Here is a 17500-nt window from a genome sequence, read left to right as displayed (position 1 = left end):
ATTCAGATAGGTTGGATTAATTAACTTTAAATGGTTACAGCTACTGATTGTTTGGGGCTTGCAACAACCTTTTTCGGTTAATTCAACTGTTGATAAATGTCAAAAGAACATCTACAGGGGAGAAGATTCAACTAAACGTAAAAGTTAATATAACCCACCCCATAGTTGATACAATGACAAAAATCAGTTATTTTGAACCGGAAAAATTGGTTAGTTTTAAGCAATTTAAAATGGTTGTATTTAGTGGTTAAAACCACTTAAATGTGGTTTGCCTCAGATGTATTTTGCAACAAATTTAATTGGTTGGTTGAACTAGTCCGCTTTTACAGTGCAATTTAGAAACTGGCACGTACGACTCAAGACTTTCTACTGAAAAGACAGGACGGGTGATTTAACTGAATTCAAAGTTCCCAAAATGACTCAGGGCACCCGAAACAGAAATGTGAACTGTTGTTTGATGGTCCTCTTAAAAAGCAAGACAACAAGTGAAAGTGCAAATTTGCTGATGCTTCTGTCAAACCGTCAGGTTAAAGCACGGGCCCGAGGTCGGAACAACAGTCAGAGTCTTAAAATAACTAAGGAGTAAGTGCTTCCTATATAATGACATCTGCAAATGGTTCGACTTCCAAGTCTTCTTGGATGAGGACAGGACTATACAAGCGTCGGCCCACGTCTCACAACATTCGCTGTTAGGACTGTTAACTTTGTAGGACATAAAAAAAAAAACCCACAAACTGTTCCCGAAGAGTAGGGGATAGAGTTCTCGGGTTTTGCTCTTACTGCCAGCATATCACCCGCCCTGACTGGATTAACTGAATTAGCCTAAAGGTCTTCGGAGCGAATGAGACCACAAAAACAAAATAGAGTCAGAAGTCTGAAGGATAAGACAACCGACCGATAAAAAGGATTGAGCGAGTACTTGAAAAGATTCGAGGATTACAACCACAAGCAAACCACATCTTGAACGGATACTATTTTCGAAGCCTTAAACAGGAAAGCCGTTCCCTTAATGCATTCCTAACTGGGGCAAGACTGTATGATACAGAAATGTGGTTTCCAAGGGTATCCAAGTCGAGGAATTTGATCAAAGACCTCAGCTTTCATGAGACTACATGTATGAACATTCATTAAGAAGAAATAACAGAATTAAGCCCAGGGAAAAAAATGACCTGAAATGTGACCGAAAATACGATTTGTAAGCCTTTAGGGACGTTTGTATGGATTTTGAACTACGTTTTTAAGTCTGTAACTTGGTCTATGTTCGACCTAAAAGCATCAAACTTGGACAGATGGCCAATCTCAACGTTATTTGTCATGTGACAGTGTCAAGTTAACGATTGGTTCAAATCTGAAACTCGCCCGAGTTTCCTGCGCAATTCCGGAATGACCTATACCGGTATTAAGTAAGGCGGTAGAACAGGGGCTCCATTCAAAACCTGCATAGCAAAGACTCCTCTACCAGCTCGGCAAATCTATATTTTTTATTCTATCCGCGCCAAAGACGGAGTGCAAACAGAAGAAAAATTAAAGCTATTGCAGAGTTAATGTTGGCTTGAAACCAAAAATATGCATTTTATGCTTTACTTTTTTCGATACCGCTTCAAGCTTGCTAGCATCCTTAGAATCATAGGCATCAAAGCACTCTCCAGCAATGTCCAAATACTCCTTATGAAGGATACTACATTTGTTCCTGTGCCGTCTCAGCCTGATCTTCATCTCATCTGATAAAGTGCTTGCAATTGTTTGCTCTGGTTCACTTTTAATTAATATTTCATCGACAGGGCAATATTCTGCACATGCCCCTAAAAATGTATCACCATCTTTCTCCTCTCCTCCCTTCCTTTGGATAAACCCTTCCAATTTCTGGAAAAGCGTCTGACACTTTTTGCATGGAGGTTTCTCTTTATCATAACCCGTTTGCATTGAGAATGCTGAAGAGGACCAGCCTCTTACTTGATCACCTGGAAGTTCTAGATGTTTATCAAACACGACTGCTTCCATAAGTCTGTAATTAAACTTGATCACTCTGTTGTACAGACAAAACGGACGTAAAAATGGACTCACTGCCATTGACGATCCAACAAACCTCCTGCCGTTTCGTGAAACTTTTGCCAAAACCTTTGGTCTAAAGATATTTTTTTTCCAAAGCCGAGAAAAGAAGGCTTTGGCCCTTACCAGTACATCGTCTGCATGTTTCTCACTGCCTCTTTCAGCTGCAGGTTCAGTGCTGCCTTTTTGAGCAACAATGATACTTAACTGAAAGACAGAGAACAGCACTTGATCAATAATTATTCATACACTGTACTTGATCAATTAAGATTGATCACTCGACATAACACGTTCGCAAGGTATCAAGAAACATAATCTGCAATACCGAGTATGATCATATAAACTCATCTTAGGGGACTAACTTTTCGTTTTTCATTACTTTGTATGCTGAACAACCTTCTTTCAATAATTTCATGTGTGTAAGTACACTCTTATTAACCTTTTAAACAACAGTATTGTTTGACCAACATTTCTGCAAACTTTTGATCTAGCACCTACTCTCGTACTAATGGCTTATTGAAAACAAGAACACTGAATAGACCAATTTCGATATACTAAAATTCTGTCCTAAACAAAAGGCATTACCTCGAGGCTCTAGGGAAAAAACTCATACAAATCCTTGTATTTATTCCCCAGAGCCTCGAGATGATGCCTTTTGTTTAGGACTGAATTTTAATATATCGAAATTGGTCTATTACTGGCTGTATTTAAGGAATAAATTAAAAATCAAAATACAACACTACAAAGTACCATACTTAGCCTTCAGGGGGATTGTTAAACACTCAATGTTATTGTGCTGTTTCATTTTCTACGTAGTCATTGAAAAGAGTGATGAGAACCACTGTGTTTGAGGTCGCGCTAACATAGTCAAAATGCAGATTGTGTTTACTTTGCTTGGCAGGCTGTAACGTTGTCAAACACTTTGCCAATTATCTGCCATTAGAAGCAATTATACAGATTCTCATTGAATTATCAACTTGACTCCACATACTCAGCTATTAGTCCTTTTTAGCCTCATTTACAGTAGCAAGTTTTCCTTGACAAGTCCACTTGTCAAGGAAAACTTGCCGACTGTACACACTAGCAACTTCTCCTTGAAACATTTTTTCTTGACAACTTTTCCTTGGTAGTGTAAATGAAAAATGTGACAAGGTTTCCTTGACAAGGTTTCCTTGTTCAAAAACTAGCACGCTAGTTTCAAGGAGAACTTGCTACTGTGTACAGTCGGCACGTTTTTCTTGAGAAGTGGAATTGTCATGGAAAACTTGCTAGTATAAAAGAGGCTAAACTAGAATGCTAGTTTTTGAACAAGGATATTTGTCAAGGAAAAGCTTGTCATATTTTTCCATTTACACTGCCAAGGAAAACTTGCTAGTGTAAATGAGGCCTTTGTGTTTGTAGATTATGTATATTTATTATATAAACACCAACCAAATACCAGGTAAGCTTTCGCGCGAAAACATGATATCCTCCCACGTGAAAATATCACTGTTACGATGGTTACATATAAAAATCGTGCCTTTCCATGCCTTTTGTGAAATGATTCGGTATTTCATTGGTATTTATATAATAAATAGAATATTACGTGGCCGCTTGGAGATACGAAATTTGACTTAACTACAGAATACAGGACCACTTCTCTGTAAATACAGAGTTATTGTGGTGTACGGGCACTAGTACACCCGGGAATGTATAGTGGCGGGAGAGAAGAATATTAAAAGAGGATTTGATGGCGAAAGTTTTGCGTGAGTTAAACCATTAAGACACATACATTGCCGACGAGGACGGATAAAATGTCAGAGAGAGCTTTACTGCCGCTTCATCTATCGAGATCATCATCTCAAGCCGCCCAGAAATGGCGAAAGTGGAAAGAGGCAGTCGAATATTTCGCCGAGGGGAAAGGCTTGCAAAACACGCGAACGAAAGCTTCACAACTTCTGCACTTCGCAAGCATGGAGGTCCAAGATATTTTGAAGATATTGCGGACCCTTACCCAGAAGGCAACCAAGATCCATATGATGTGTGTATTAGGAAACTAGATCACCATTTCCGTGCTTAAGGGACTGGTCATTATTTATCGGGAGGGGGGGCAACATTTTTTATGCATGGCTTAAAGGATAGGGGGGGGGGGGGGCATTAAAAATTATGCAAGCGTTTTGCCAGCAAAAATGTTATTAACACTTTCAAATCAGCATCTTACAACATTGACGTTACTTCTACTGTGAACAAGACCAGCACCATCATCATCGTTGTTGTCCACAGCATTTAATATTCATCATCATTGCCATCATCGCCATTAAGATTGTTCAGTGTCATCATCACCACTGTCAGCATCATCATCAATATCATCATTATCCTCATCACCATTGTCATCAATGTCAGCAACATCACTGTCATCATCATGGGCACAGACTTTATGAAGAACAGAAACTATATGGGCTTGTGCAACAAACAGAAGGAGCCATTGAGTCATGGAACGAAGAGGAGGGTGGTATTTTAGAGTCACAGAAGGTAATAGGAAATGATCTCAAAAGCAAAGCTGCTGATATCCAAATAAAGCCGGGCAAAATGTTGTATTGAAAATTGCTTACAGATGATTGTAGACAATAAACTTTATGAGAAAGAAGAAGCTGTTTCTAATGACTGCAAGGAACTTTGTCACACAATTGAAGGATTGCAGCTCACCCCATGGTGTTGTGATGTATTTAAAGCCACAGATGCGGGTTCAGGAGTTGGTGTTTCAAACCTAGAGGTTCGATTTAGAGACATAGAAATAGCCAGAATACACTCCTCAGATCGCGTAAATCGCATTCATCGTGCTCCTGGTGATTCAGGACAAAACGAAGCTGAAAGGTCCCATGCGGCAATAGGCGATGCTCTGGTGGATAGGAGTGCACTCAAATGGAATTACTATGGACCTCTTGATGGTCTCACAGAAGAGAAAGTCAACAATCTTTCAGCGACAGACCTTCAAAAACGAGAAAATGACTGCATGGAAAAAAATGCGTGGAAAGTTGCTGAAGAGGTAACAAAGATAATTGATGATGAGCCTGGTCCAGCGGGAGGTTACATGAAATCCTATGTGACCTTAATTAAGGCAAGAGAAACAGTTCTTTTTCAATACCACATACCTTTTGCAATATACCTCTACCAAGTCAGAGATAAATAGAGCAACAGTTCCTGGCAATGCCTATTTCAGTAAAATTGAAAAATTCACACAAGAACATAGTGAGAGTGGAGAAATGTACATGGAGTTTTTAAAAGGATCTTGCGAAAAGGAAAAGAGTACAAGGTGTGAATTTTGTGTTTCCAATGACGTTTGCTGCTCTGCTGACATAAAACATATCCCCAGGCCATATCCCGATGTCCAAAGACCTGGTCTCCATTATCTTGCTACGGAAGACACCCCAACTGTTGGCAGAAGTGTGGATGATTTCCACCCAAGGGTTCAGCTGAGGTTAATTTTCAGAGAAGATAACTCATTTTTCGGTAATCCTGACAACATCACAGATTTCTCGCAGAAATACGTGGTCACTGAAGACGCCATCAAGATGTATGTCAATCACATGAAACTTCTATCTTTAAGAAAAGAAAAAAGATCAAAAGAAAACATGAAGAAGAAGCTAGAAAGACATACAAAAGACTATGACTGGGAAGGAATGTTTCATGAGAGGAGCCTTTCACAATTAAAAGCACGTTGTGGAGTTAGATAAGTACATAGCACACCATAACCTTGGAAAATATGAGACAAAAAAGGCAAAGTTGGAAGCAATTAAAGAAAATATCATCCAAGAACTTGCTAAACGTATTGAGAGAGAGGAGGATGGGAAGAGCGACAATCAGTCGTCTTCTGTCAGTGGTGAATCAGAAGACGGCTCAGTGGAAAAAGACTGTGTCCTTGCAGAGATTGGTATTTCAAGCTCTGAAGAGGAAGAGGAGTCGACTGAAGAAGAAGAAATGATTGAGAGCACCGAGAACTTTAATGTCAACGCGACAGTTGTCTACACAAGATCTGGGCGAAGAGCAACTACAATCCAAATTTAAAGTAGCTTTAATTTAGAGAATATCTATCAGTTGGACGTGGTGACTTGATAAATGCTTACTTTTTGTTTCACGCATGCCGGAGGACAAGGGGGGATGGGGTCAGCAAAAATCATCTCAAAGTAGGAGAGGGGATCAGCAAGAATCAAGCATGCCACATTTTACATTCCACCAGCCCCCCTCCCGATACATAATGACCAGTCCCTAAGAAAAAAATGCCTTTCGAGCGCGGTTCCACCTTGCGAACAGTGCAAGATTTTGCACGGTTAGCGCGGTTAAGGCCTGGAATTTACTTATGTTTTTGGTTGCTAAGCAAAAATGCTGTAAGGTCACAATTTTTAAAGTTACATTTCGCTCTTTTTAAAATGAAATTTGACACAGAAGAAATAAACAAAAGCAAGATACAGATATGAGGAGACGAGCGATAGCTATCGGGCATCGCTATTTTAGCCGGATTAGCTGGGCTACTGCAATACACGTTGCTGCAAATGCCCATTCATGGCCTCCGATCTTCATCGATCGAGGCAAAGTACACATTTGAATTTCTTGAGATAGAGGAAATTTCAGTTACACCAGAAAAAGGCCCGAAAAGTTTCGGGAGGTCTGATTTGCCGCGTACTGCACTTAGCTACAACGTGACTGGCTTAAAGCAGATGTAAACAAATGCCGGGACTGGTCTCAAACTTTGCACGGGTCCATGTAAACACCAAAGTGATCTGTAACAGAATTTCCACTGTTCCATGTAAACAGGGGGTCCTGGTACAAAATTCGTGCGAGCGAAAATTTGTCCGGACCCGTGTAAACGTAGCCTAAGGCTCCTAACAGCCGTCGCTTTTCGTGTTCAGGTGGAAAACGGTATGGAAAATATTTTTCCCTGCATTTTTTGCCGGTTTCAATCCAGGTTTGAAATACATAGCTGTGGTCAGGCCAACACTGGTGGCTACGCAGTTCTTCAAGTCAAGCAGAGGAGGGATATAAACTGAAAGCTAAGTAAAACTGTTGGAGCGACCTCGTGACCTCACGGGAACATTAGAAACCACAAATGACTAGCTCCCAACGTCAGTGGCTTCATATCTTAGTTGGTTAGAGTGTCAGACCGATATCGCGAGGTCACGGGTTCAAACCCCGTTGAAGTCTTGAGTTTTTCAGGCTTCTTTACGCAGTTGTTAAAATTGCAATCATAACTGCGAAGATCATAGCTTCACTTGATTTCATATCTGCAGTTCATATATGATCCACTTCATATATCATTTCATCGTTGATTCATTCCTCACGGGAACATTAGAACCCACAAATGACCAACTCCCAACGTCAGTGGCTTCATAGCCCAGTTGGTTAGAAAATCGCACCGGTGTCGCAAGGACACCGGCTCAAACCCCGTTGAAGTCCTGAATTTTTCAAGCTTCTTTACGCAATTGCAAAAATTGCGATCGTAACTCCGAGAATCATAACTTCACTTGATTTCATATCCGCAGTTCATATATCCTTTCATCGTTGAGGCAAGATGTTATTCATAACATTTCCAGAAGGTTGAATACAACATTTTCGTGGGGTAATTGACCGCTCCCCAATACACAATCAACGAGACGACGGAACAGAACAACAATGATAACTGTTAAGAATCCCAACTGGCCGGAGGCAAACCAGTTGGCTATTTACAAGTGCAGCTGGGAATTTGAACCAGAGACTACCAAGTACAAATTCAGAGAGTGGTCAGAGCGAGTCTTGAACCCGAGATTTCCGGATCTCAAGGAATGATCGGGTGTATTCCATTATTCCTGCTGGAAAATTTTTCTCATTCCACTATTCCAGTAGAAAAGAGCTCATTATTCCGTTGAAAAAATCACCTTCTCCCGAAAGACAAATCGATTATTCCAAAGGAAGCCGTTATTCCGCCCCACAAAATTCGTTATTCTTCTTCCAGTATTCCTCTTCACACACCCCTCACCCTCGCCCCTCCCCCCCCCCACCGCGGGAAGCATTTGCACTTTTTAGCTGCATTGTATTTGCGTCATTTGCCATCACGTAGAACATGGGCGTTGAGTTTCTGAATCACCAAACGAAATTAAATGTGTCGCACTGAAGCCTCAACACAGCACCCGTCGCTTTGGTTGCTCCACTGCATGTTATAAATTCGGATTTTCATGAAATTCTGTAAGAAGTGAGGCTAAGCGGAAATCTTCTCACTCACGGCTGTGTCTATTTGTCAGTTGCAGTTGTTTTGTCACAGGGGGAGGTCAAATGTATTGCTCAAAGGGGTGTTGTGCATTGCTTTTAGCCAATGAAATCACCGCCACGCAATCCTATTGTTCATTTGCTGCACAAAAAAACTAAATTCTACCGAGATTATAACTCAGATACCTTTCAGGTATTCGTACAAGTAATTTCTTTCAAAGACGGACAAAATTACACGAGCCTTCTATTGCGTGGGGGACAGGGTCGAGAGTCTCATTGAATTGCATGCATTGTGGGACTGTTTTGGGGACGAGCCACTGTTTATGCAGTCGTTTCCTCTGCAAAGCAAAGAAACTTCCGTATAATTATTCTTCTACGATAACAATCAACTTGCGTTGTTCGGAAGTAAACGTAGTATGTACCACAATCTCACTGACCTTTCGATCAATTTTTTTTGTTTTCCAGACAATTTTGCTCTGCGCACGCAATGATGAAAATGCGTCCTCCAAAAAAATTGCTATTGCTTTGGAGGACGCATTGTTGTTGTGTGCCTTCGCACATGAGCAGACGTTATTCAGCCCTGTTTAGGTTATGTTGGATAAACTGGTATTCGGAGTGAGTTTCGGAATTCGGAGTGGACTTGAAGGCACCGTAGACTGGAAACGAGTGAGCCGTTTTTCGTTTTGGTCAGCAGTCGCTCAAGTACCAACGGTGCGGGCGGCGTCGCGGGCGGCTGTTTCGCGGTTTATTCGAGAAGGGTTGCAAAGTGTGACAAAGTGTGACAAAGTATGCTGCAGATTTTCAGTTGTTTTACTCTTCAAATGCTGATTTAAAGAAAGGAAATGTTGACAACAACTCAACCAAAAAAAGTAAGCTTTAAACAAAAAGCAGGTACACTGATTTGATGCCTGATTGCCGGCAAAAATAAAATCTACATCTCGGAAAATCTCACTCAGATGAAAAAGGACCTTTTCAAAGACAGTTTGAAGTTAAAAGGGACCTCAAGTGTCAGTACATTTTTCAATTTTATGGTCGTACCTAGGTTCGTAAAGATTCAGAAAGTCGCGCTGTGGCCATTTTAAAGAAACCTGACTTGGATGTCTTAAGATGGTGGAGCTCATGCTCCTTCCTCCAATACAGATGGTTAAGGTTCTTGTATAACCTTCAATGTCAATTTTGGATCACTACCTAATTTTTGTTTCAGAGAGAACAATAACATCGAATGAATGTTGAAGATCTGATAGTAGCATCAAACCATCATGATTTGCCGAAAGGCTCCCTATATTCACATGAATAGTTGAAAAAGAGGATGCAGATTTCCTCATTATTCCGAAACTCATCTAGAGTATCATAACTAAAGTCAGTCTCTGGAAACTGACTACTTTGTGCATCATGGTCCTTAAGACTGGACATCTTGTCAAGTTTTGATAGCAGTTCCTATCGTGGCAAGTTATCCAGAATTTGGAAAATTTTATATCTAAGTTGAAAAATAAGAAAACGATTTTGTCTGTAAGCCAACCCTTTCTATTGTTGGTGGTATAGGGATTTACTTCAAACAAGGCATTCAGTTTCATAGTCCAGACGATCTCTGTCTATCTATTAAAGAATTTGAATCACTTTGGATTGAAACTATGCATATATCAGCGGCTCCCACCTGGGTGTTTTTAGTAATCAAAATGACTAATAGATTAATAATTTGCATATTTGTTGTTTTGTATTTTTTTGCTTTTGTCTACTTCTCTGTAATTTTTTCTTTATTTATTGACTTCAATCTATGTGTGTATGTAAACTTTTAATATATTTCTTCTGTAATATTTACCTTGAGTATAAATGAACAGTGTATATTAAACTATTTTGCCTCTTTTTTATCAATGTTGGCCACCCAAGTAGTTTAGCTTTCAAGCTTTTTTGGGTGACCAGTTTCTGTATTTTTGTTTGTATTTGTCTTTGATCATCACTATCACTTCTTTGCAACATACATACTGAACAGTACAAATAAACTCTCTATCAAAAATTACAATTTATCATTCAAACTCTTCACACCTTCAAGTCATCACTAATTTGTGAAGCAAGGATAATATGAGTTGTCTCGATGCAAAACCCTTGTAAAAAAAATGATAAATCCTTAACACGAATAAGGAGACTTAAGGTGAAAAAGTTAAGTGTATTATATGCGCCATTCGTGTAGACTGGACGACGGAAGAACATGTGTGAGACTAGACTGGAAATTAACAAGTGAGCCATTTTTGTTTACAAAATACTCACACTGAGAGCTCTCGCACAGTATTCCTTCTCTGTAAATGCCGACTTTAACCATTGTTCTCAATGCAGATACTATATTTGTATCTGAGAAAATAGTACTATTGACCTTTTGAAAAAAGCGAGACAGCTGCCTATGAATCTGTGCCAAGATTTACTCACAGGTCGCTATGCATATGCTCCTTTTTTTTAAATCATTCTGCTTTCCACGTGTACTGTATAAGTTATAACAGGAATGATATGAGTAATTATTCCAAAAAGGAATTCAACTTGCATCATCTGAATATATTTTCTTGATTGTAGTTGTCATGAGAGAACAAGAGACGCTGCCTAAAGACATTTGTTGCAGTTACCGCGCAGAAACTTCCTTGAACAACACAGAAAAATGCTTGACAGCCAAGTCTGTCACCTCTTCATTGGTAAGTTGATGAATACCTTTTTGTTGGGATTTCCTTTTTAGAGACTGATAACAGTTCTGTCTGTTTGATATTATAAAAATCATGGTTAGCTTAAGATTGCATGGGATTGTTTTTAAAATTTAATACATTTCTTATCTGTTGGAATAATATTTACGAAAGCAAGTCTCTGTAGCCTTGTTTCTTAAGCTTTTTTGACATATAAGCATGAAAAAAATTCCAAGCCAACTTCTCTGGAATTCTTAGCAACTATTGCTGATTTTTCTGATACTTTTCAAGAAATTTCCTGCAATTGTCCAATATTTCTGGCTACTTTCAAGTTTTGTCACATATTCCATGAAATTGCTTGCAATTTCGTGGAATTTCTAAGTTTTTTGACAAGTTCAACAATAAAAGAGTTCCACTGTTTGTCTGGTTTCAAACTGTTCCAAGATATTTTGTAAGGAGGGAAAGCTTGCCAACAGGCCTGTGGTCAGTGACTAGGCCAGAACTGTGATGGAGGCTAAGACTATGGTTTTACGAAATTTGGCTTCTTGGCAAAAACATGACTAAACTTTTACCATGATGTGCAATTACTTTATTTCTAGTGACGTACCAACCAACTGCAACTCAAGGCATCACTCAATCTTATAGTAAAGGGTATTTCATCCGTAAAGTGTGCTGAACTCGCAATGCTTCCTGTGTATTCTTAACTCTTGGGTATTTGGAACAAGCAATAAGCATTATAAAAAATCATCTTCAGAATCCTGAAGAACAGAATCGGAGGAAAAACTAAGAGTAGGCAAGGTGCCACGTAATAATAATCACTCAATTATTGCTGGTGAAGGGCTGCTTGCGTTCCGTCTCTTCTAGCTCTTCTGCAATTTCTTTTCTTAAATTGCTACCATCATGACAGCTGAATGGAATTGTTTCAGAGTGTATTCAAATGCACTTGTATTATTGTCTTAGTAGCCAGGAATGAATTTTTTTCCCAAAAACAACTATTATTGTTTTTCAATTTGATAATGAGTTTTTTTAGGCATGGATGGAAGAATATTTTCTGCCAATGAATGTGCATAGGAGATCTTGTTTGCCTGTTGGTGCTGTGGAATGTTACTACAGATGCAAATGTCATTGTTGAAACCTTTTCACACAAAATATATAGTTTATTTTTGATGCCAATAAAATCATATTTACCTGAATGAAATGGCTATTGGTACAAAGAACGACAAAAAGCGTATCATTCAAAGAGGCACAGCTTCAGCTAGGAAGAAGAAGCTGTATGCCGGCAGAAACCAATGTCCAGGATACGAAAACAGCCATTATCGGTGGGAGGTTAGTGGTCTCTGAACAATGCCATCCCTACTCCCTGCGAGCCTACAACATGGAGTACATTGTATTCAGGGTGACACAAAATTTTAATTTCAATTTCATCTTATTAGCCCAAGTCTCTGAGGAGCTATTGTAGCCCCAAAAAGATTTGTATTCCTTTTCTCCCTTGGACTGTCTGCTAAACACTTATGTCTGCTCAGAAGTTTGCATGAGAAAAAAACAACCAGAAATGCCACACTCGTGTTCAAATGATGCTTTCCCATCAGGCAACCCACAATAACAAAGTGCTAGCCCAAAACGTTCATACAGCCTTTTTGACACACCCTGGTATTCCACTCGATGGTTACCCATCCGGATATCCATTTACCCAACAGGACTTAACAGGAGCTGGTGTTTTCTTGAGGTTATTTTGTAGTCACACAAACAGACAAGAAACAGTCTGTGATGGTAGATAAGTGCATCTCACACAAACTCCTTTTCATTACAATAACAAGAAATTATGAGAATATTGACCTTCAATGTCACAGTGAAAAAATACATTCAGCTTACATGTAGCTGCTTTTCAAGTAGCCTAAAAAAATAAAATGGAAAGGAAAGGAAAGGAGGAAAGTTCTAACAACCTAAAGATAAGACTGCTAATAAAATAACACAATGCAGAAAGTTATAATACATTAATTATGAGATACAGTGTAAGATCACCCTGACACAAGGCATCATTAAGAGATGGCTGATATGAATGTCTGTTTAGTATTCGGGACATAAGCCATGATTCACTTTAATTGAATATCATCATAGTGATTTACTTCAGGCATCTAGTTAGAAGGTCATCCCAGTGAAGTTGGTGGCACAGCACTGGACAACATTATGTCATAGGAGGAAGCGTCAATAATCCTGGCAGCTTGTTTCTGAAGTATTTGCAATTTCTTTCAGGATTTCTGGTTAAACCGACAACACCTGACATGGATGTTGTGTAAGTGTTACAGCTGAAAATAGCACAGCAACAGCTGTCAAAAATTCTGTTAAGAACCCTGTATCTAGCCTCCCACGCAGTTGTTTTTTGGGTAGTAGTATTTCTCCTCCTTCCCACAACCGCCTGCTTACCCGAAAGCGACATTACTTCCCGCAGTTGAATTCTGGAAGGTGACTTCACATGCAGAACAACTTTAGTGAGAAATTCAGGAGTTAATAACTTGGCAGGTATAATCAGACTTCTTTATAAGCATTAACTGGCCATTATTAGAAAATGACTGAGTCGTGATTGGCCAGAATGCCTTGCAGGTCAAACTTTGGGAAAGGAATGTTGCTTTTGGGTAAGAGAGGCATTTGTGGGGAGGAGGTGAAATCAAACTACCCTACGAATGACAGCATGGGAGGCTAGCATCTTTCATGATTCTTTCATGAGATGCAGTGGTGATACATGTTCAAGGTATCCAAACTGAATTTACAAGTCTCACCTTCCCACTGGAATCAATTAATTAACTCCACAAATTTTGGAGACATTGTTTAAATGTGAAGTTAAAGAGACTAAAACAAAAATTCTGTTCAACGTTTCCTATGGTTATATTACTGTACTGTAAGGAATTTAACAAATATAACTTTTTATTATATGGAGGAGAGTGTTTTACTGGGAACTAAACCACTCGTAGATTCCATACGCCACTACATCCGGGACCCGAGTGGCGTATTTTCCGTATGTCACCTTTGTGAGTGTCGTATCGTTCACTGACGTCACGACTCCCGCCTTTTTTTCCCGCCTTTTTTATGAAGCCCAGCCGTATTTGTAAAACTTGTCTACTTTCAAACACAATAAAATCGGAAATATTCAATATTTAGTCTCCATATAATAAAAAGAACATTACACGTTGGCTCGAAGATATGAGTTTTATGTTCTCGTGACAAGAACAATATCTCACTCGTTCGCTTCGCTCACTCGTGAGATATTGTTCTTGCCACTCGAACATAAAATTCATATCTTCTCGCCACCGTGTAATATCCTCCATATATTTTATGTGAAGCAAGTACATTAAATTAGTTCGAATAACCTGGGATTTAAAATAAAAAAAAGATTTGTTTAGTTTCTCTTCCTTACACAAAAGCATACACAATTTTTTGTGCAATGTGAATTGAACAAAACATTTTTATTCTTGATCAAGGCAAAGCCATTCCTTTTGCCACTCAGTGTATACGCCCTTTTGAAAGCCTAACGTGATGTCTTTTTTGAGGATCAAGACACAATTTTGCACCCATGGAAAGAAGGTACTTACATCCACCTTTATATGAAGTAAATAGGCAAAGACGAACTCCTGAGTAAAAGGACATTCAAAAATGGGAGCTAAAAATGGAGAGTAACAAAAACCAACTGGGGACTAATTTCATTTTTATTTAACTAAGAAATGTTGTTCCATTGTATGTAACAAGACTACCAGTACCTTCAATTTCATACAGTTTCATGCTAAGAAATCTAAGAATATTTAAAATTGCCTCTAGCAACCAGTAAAATTCTGCGGATTTTTTTGAAACTTTGCGCTGGAGTTAAAGAAACTTCCTGCCATGGATTAATTTTAAGTGGATTTGTAATCCCTGGGCCTGGTGAAAAGAATCAGGCCAGTGCATGTCCATATTGGTCATGCTTTGAGCAAAAGAAAAAATAAACCTCTGTCCAATTTTCAGATTGTGTCTGTGATATTTTTCGTCCTTATTTGTATATTTAAGGTTTTATGCTTCTAAGAGAATAGAGGGCGGCAGTGATTTATTGTGCCTTTGGTCAAAGGCCTGAGCCTCTAGGATGGTCGGAGAGGAAAAAAAATAACAAGAGGCTACTTGTAGCTTAGATTCTGGCCTTCCTTTGGCCAATTTTTTGTTCAAAGGGACACCAAATAAAGACATTACTAAGTCATTTAATGTAACCAGATACTCAAAGGTACAATGAAAAGTACAGAGTGTGTTGTGTGGTCTGGTCTTTGTTGTATAATCTATTACAGAATTTCATCATGAGTAGGGTGGGTTGGGGAGATTGTTAATGATGGAGGTGGCTTCCAGCAGCACCAAAATATGCTGAAGTCCAATCTCATCCACAAAATTAAATTAATGATGTCATTATGCAGTAGTGATATAAATATAGAAACAATGGGTGTATGAACATGATTTTCATTTACCACAAAAACGCCAACCGTTTAGCAGAGAAAGGATCAGAAAGGGAGTGACCTCTTCAAGGTGCAAGAGCCCAGCTAAGACAACTGGTTGAAATATTTGCGAGGGAAAACAATGCATACTTACGATTTCCAGTACTTTGCTTCCAGGATCGACGGCGTGTTCTAAACCGGGAAGCAACTCCCATTTCCACAGCTCTTCCGGATAATTAAGCAGATCGTGAAACTTCTTGAGTTTTTCATGTTGCAGTGCTTGATCGACGCCCATATGGAATACCAGATGCAATTTTAAGCTCCAATAGATTGCGCAGTAGTTGTCGAAGAGTTGCTGTCGTAAGTTATCTAAAGCGTTCTTATTAGGTGTTTGGCTTTCCATCGAGTAACGAAATTCATCTTCAGCAGCTAAGAGAATAGTGCACAAATTCGTGACATCTCTTTCCAATTGGTTTTCTATTTTATGAATTCCGCGAACAATTTCTTCAACGATGTCATGGTCGGTCTTTATTGTGGGACACGACATTTTTATCTTTCGGCATTATGCTGGAATCACGAAGTCAAAAAGAAGGCATTTTGGTTGGCGCGTTTGCAATAATTTCTTAGCATATAGGACGAGAAGACCCTGGGAAGGAGGAAGTGAGAACGCATTGCCTCATTCTCGCTCTCAGAGCCGCCCGGCCCTCTTAGCCGCGAAAGACTAAGCACGAAACTCAGAAGCCCTTCGTTTCCTTATTTTCTTTGGTTGTTTCTCGCGTTGCAACACGTTCTCTCCCATGAATTCGCGATTATCCTGAATTTTTAACTTGCTTTGAATTCACCATTATCGTAAATTTTCGGGACACTGTCCCAGGACTTGTGGTAGCAAAGAAAATAAGGAAAAAAAAAATCATATTCTTGGATTGGATTTGAACCTGGAGTTTCCATATTCTACTCTCTAGGAACGGCTTTTAATTCTTAATTTTAAGGCAAACAGTTCACAACAGCAAAAGTACTTCGTTTATAAATAACATTTTCACTATGTGAGAAAGCTTTAAATTGATTAAGCTTCTTGAAGACAATAGGGACTTTAAGCACCGATGACGGCAACGGCGACGGCGACGGGAGAGGCCACTGGGAAAACCCAAACTACCGAACGCGCATGTCTGGCGCGAAAATGCCCTCACGTAGCCGTCATGTCGCAACGTGAAGAGAGGGAATTTGCCGTTGTGTGAAAACGTGAGTAGTAAAGAACTCATTTTCTCGGCCTGTTTTTGAATATGTTGGTGTTTTGAAAATCTACTGACCTCCATGAAGTCGAAGGATAGTTAAGAGGTGTTCTTGTTTTGAGTGATTGTTGCTTAACCACGATTTTGGCTTCTCGAAAGTGAATGAGACTGAAGCGATGGAGATTGTGTTGTTTTGTTTGAAGTTCGCGATCCTTTACTCCTGGTCTGCAGCGTTTGCTTCTAAATGTTAAGGATACCTGATTATACCACAAGGTCACAGTTAAAGTTGTGTAAGGTAGAGGAGTTCATAAGAACAATCTGAGAGGACAACACTCATTGTTCATTAAAGTCAAAACGCTCGTACAAATCGTATGGTAAATCAAGATTTGGTGATGTGTTGATGTCATATAACAGAAGAAATTCTTCGTCATCTACAATCCCTTCGTAATGGCTTATGAGAAGGTGATTTCTAGCCATTTTTAAAGAAGGCATGATGAGAAAAATACAGTTATTCAGTCTGCAAACAATTTGCCGTCACCTCTGAAGATTTGGCAAGTGCTTAATGTTCAGAATTCGCGCCACAACGGCGTTTTCTCCCCAGTCTTTCCGCTCGGTACCCACGTCCGCGTCTGCCGTCGCCGTCGCCGTATCGGTGCTTAAAGTCCCTAATCTCTATATTACGTCTCGCGACTTGCGTCGCGAGCTGTGAAAATTCTTTTGACCTTCGGCATAGCTGGTCACACACTAATTTTATGCCGTGTACATGTCTTAACACATATTAGGCTGAAATTATAAGCACTTTGAAAAACATTCAACGAGAATATCGAGCGCTTTCTGAAGGCAGCGATCGAACAATCTGCAACATCTTCACCAAATTCGATGCGCGCCAAATTCTTTT

General features: G+C 39.4%; 1 protein-coding gene across 1 annotated transcript; it reads right to left on the bottom strand.

The window, feature by feature from the left end:
- Positions 1 to 1421: 1421 nt before the first annotated feature.
- LOC138024573 (uncharacterized) lies at positions 1422 to 15986 on the bottom strand. Its single transcript, XM_068871801.1, has 2 exons — positions 15528 to 15986; positions 1422 to 2256 (listed from the first exon to the last, which is right to left on the bottom strand). The coding sequence occupies exons 1-2, from the start codon at positions 15918 to 15920 to the stop codon at positions 1531 to 1533; spliced, it is 1119 nt and encodes a 372-aa protein (XP_068727902.1). The 5' UTR covers positions 15921 to 15986; the 3' UTR covers positions 1422 to 1530.
- Positions 15987 to 17500: the final 1514 nt, after the last annotated feature.

This window comes from Montipora capricornis, chromosome 11 (genome assembly GCF_036669925.1).
Source record: "Montipora capricornis isolate CH-2021 chromosome 11, ASM3666992v2, whole genome shotgun sequence".
Taxonomy (NCBI): domain Eukaryota; kingdom Metazoa; phylum Cnidaria; class Anthozoa; order Scleractinia; family Acroporidae; genus Montipora; species Montipora capricornis.
This window is presented reverse-complemented; position numbering and strand designations above follow the sequence as displayed.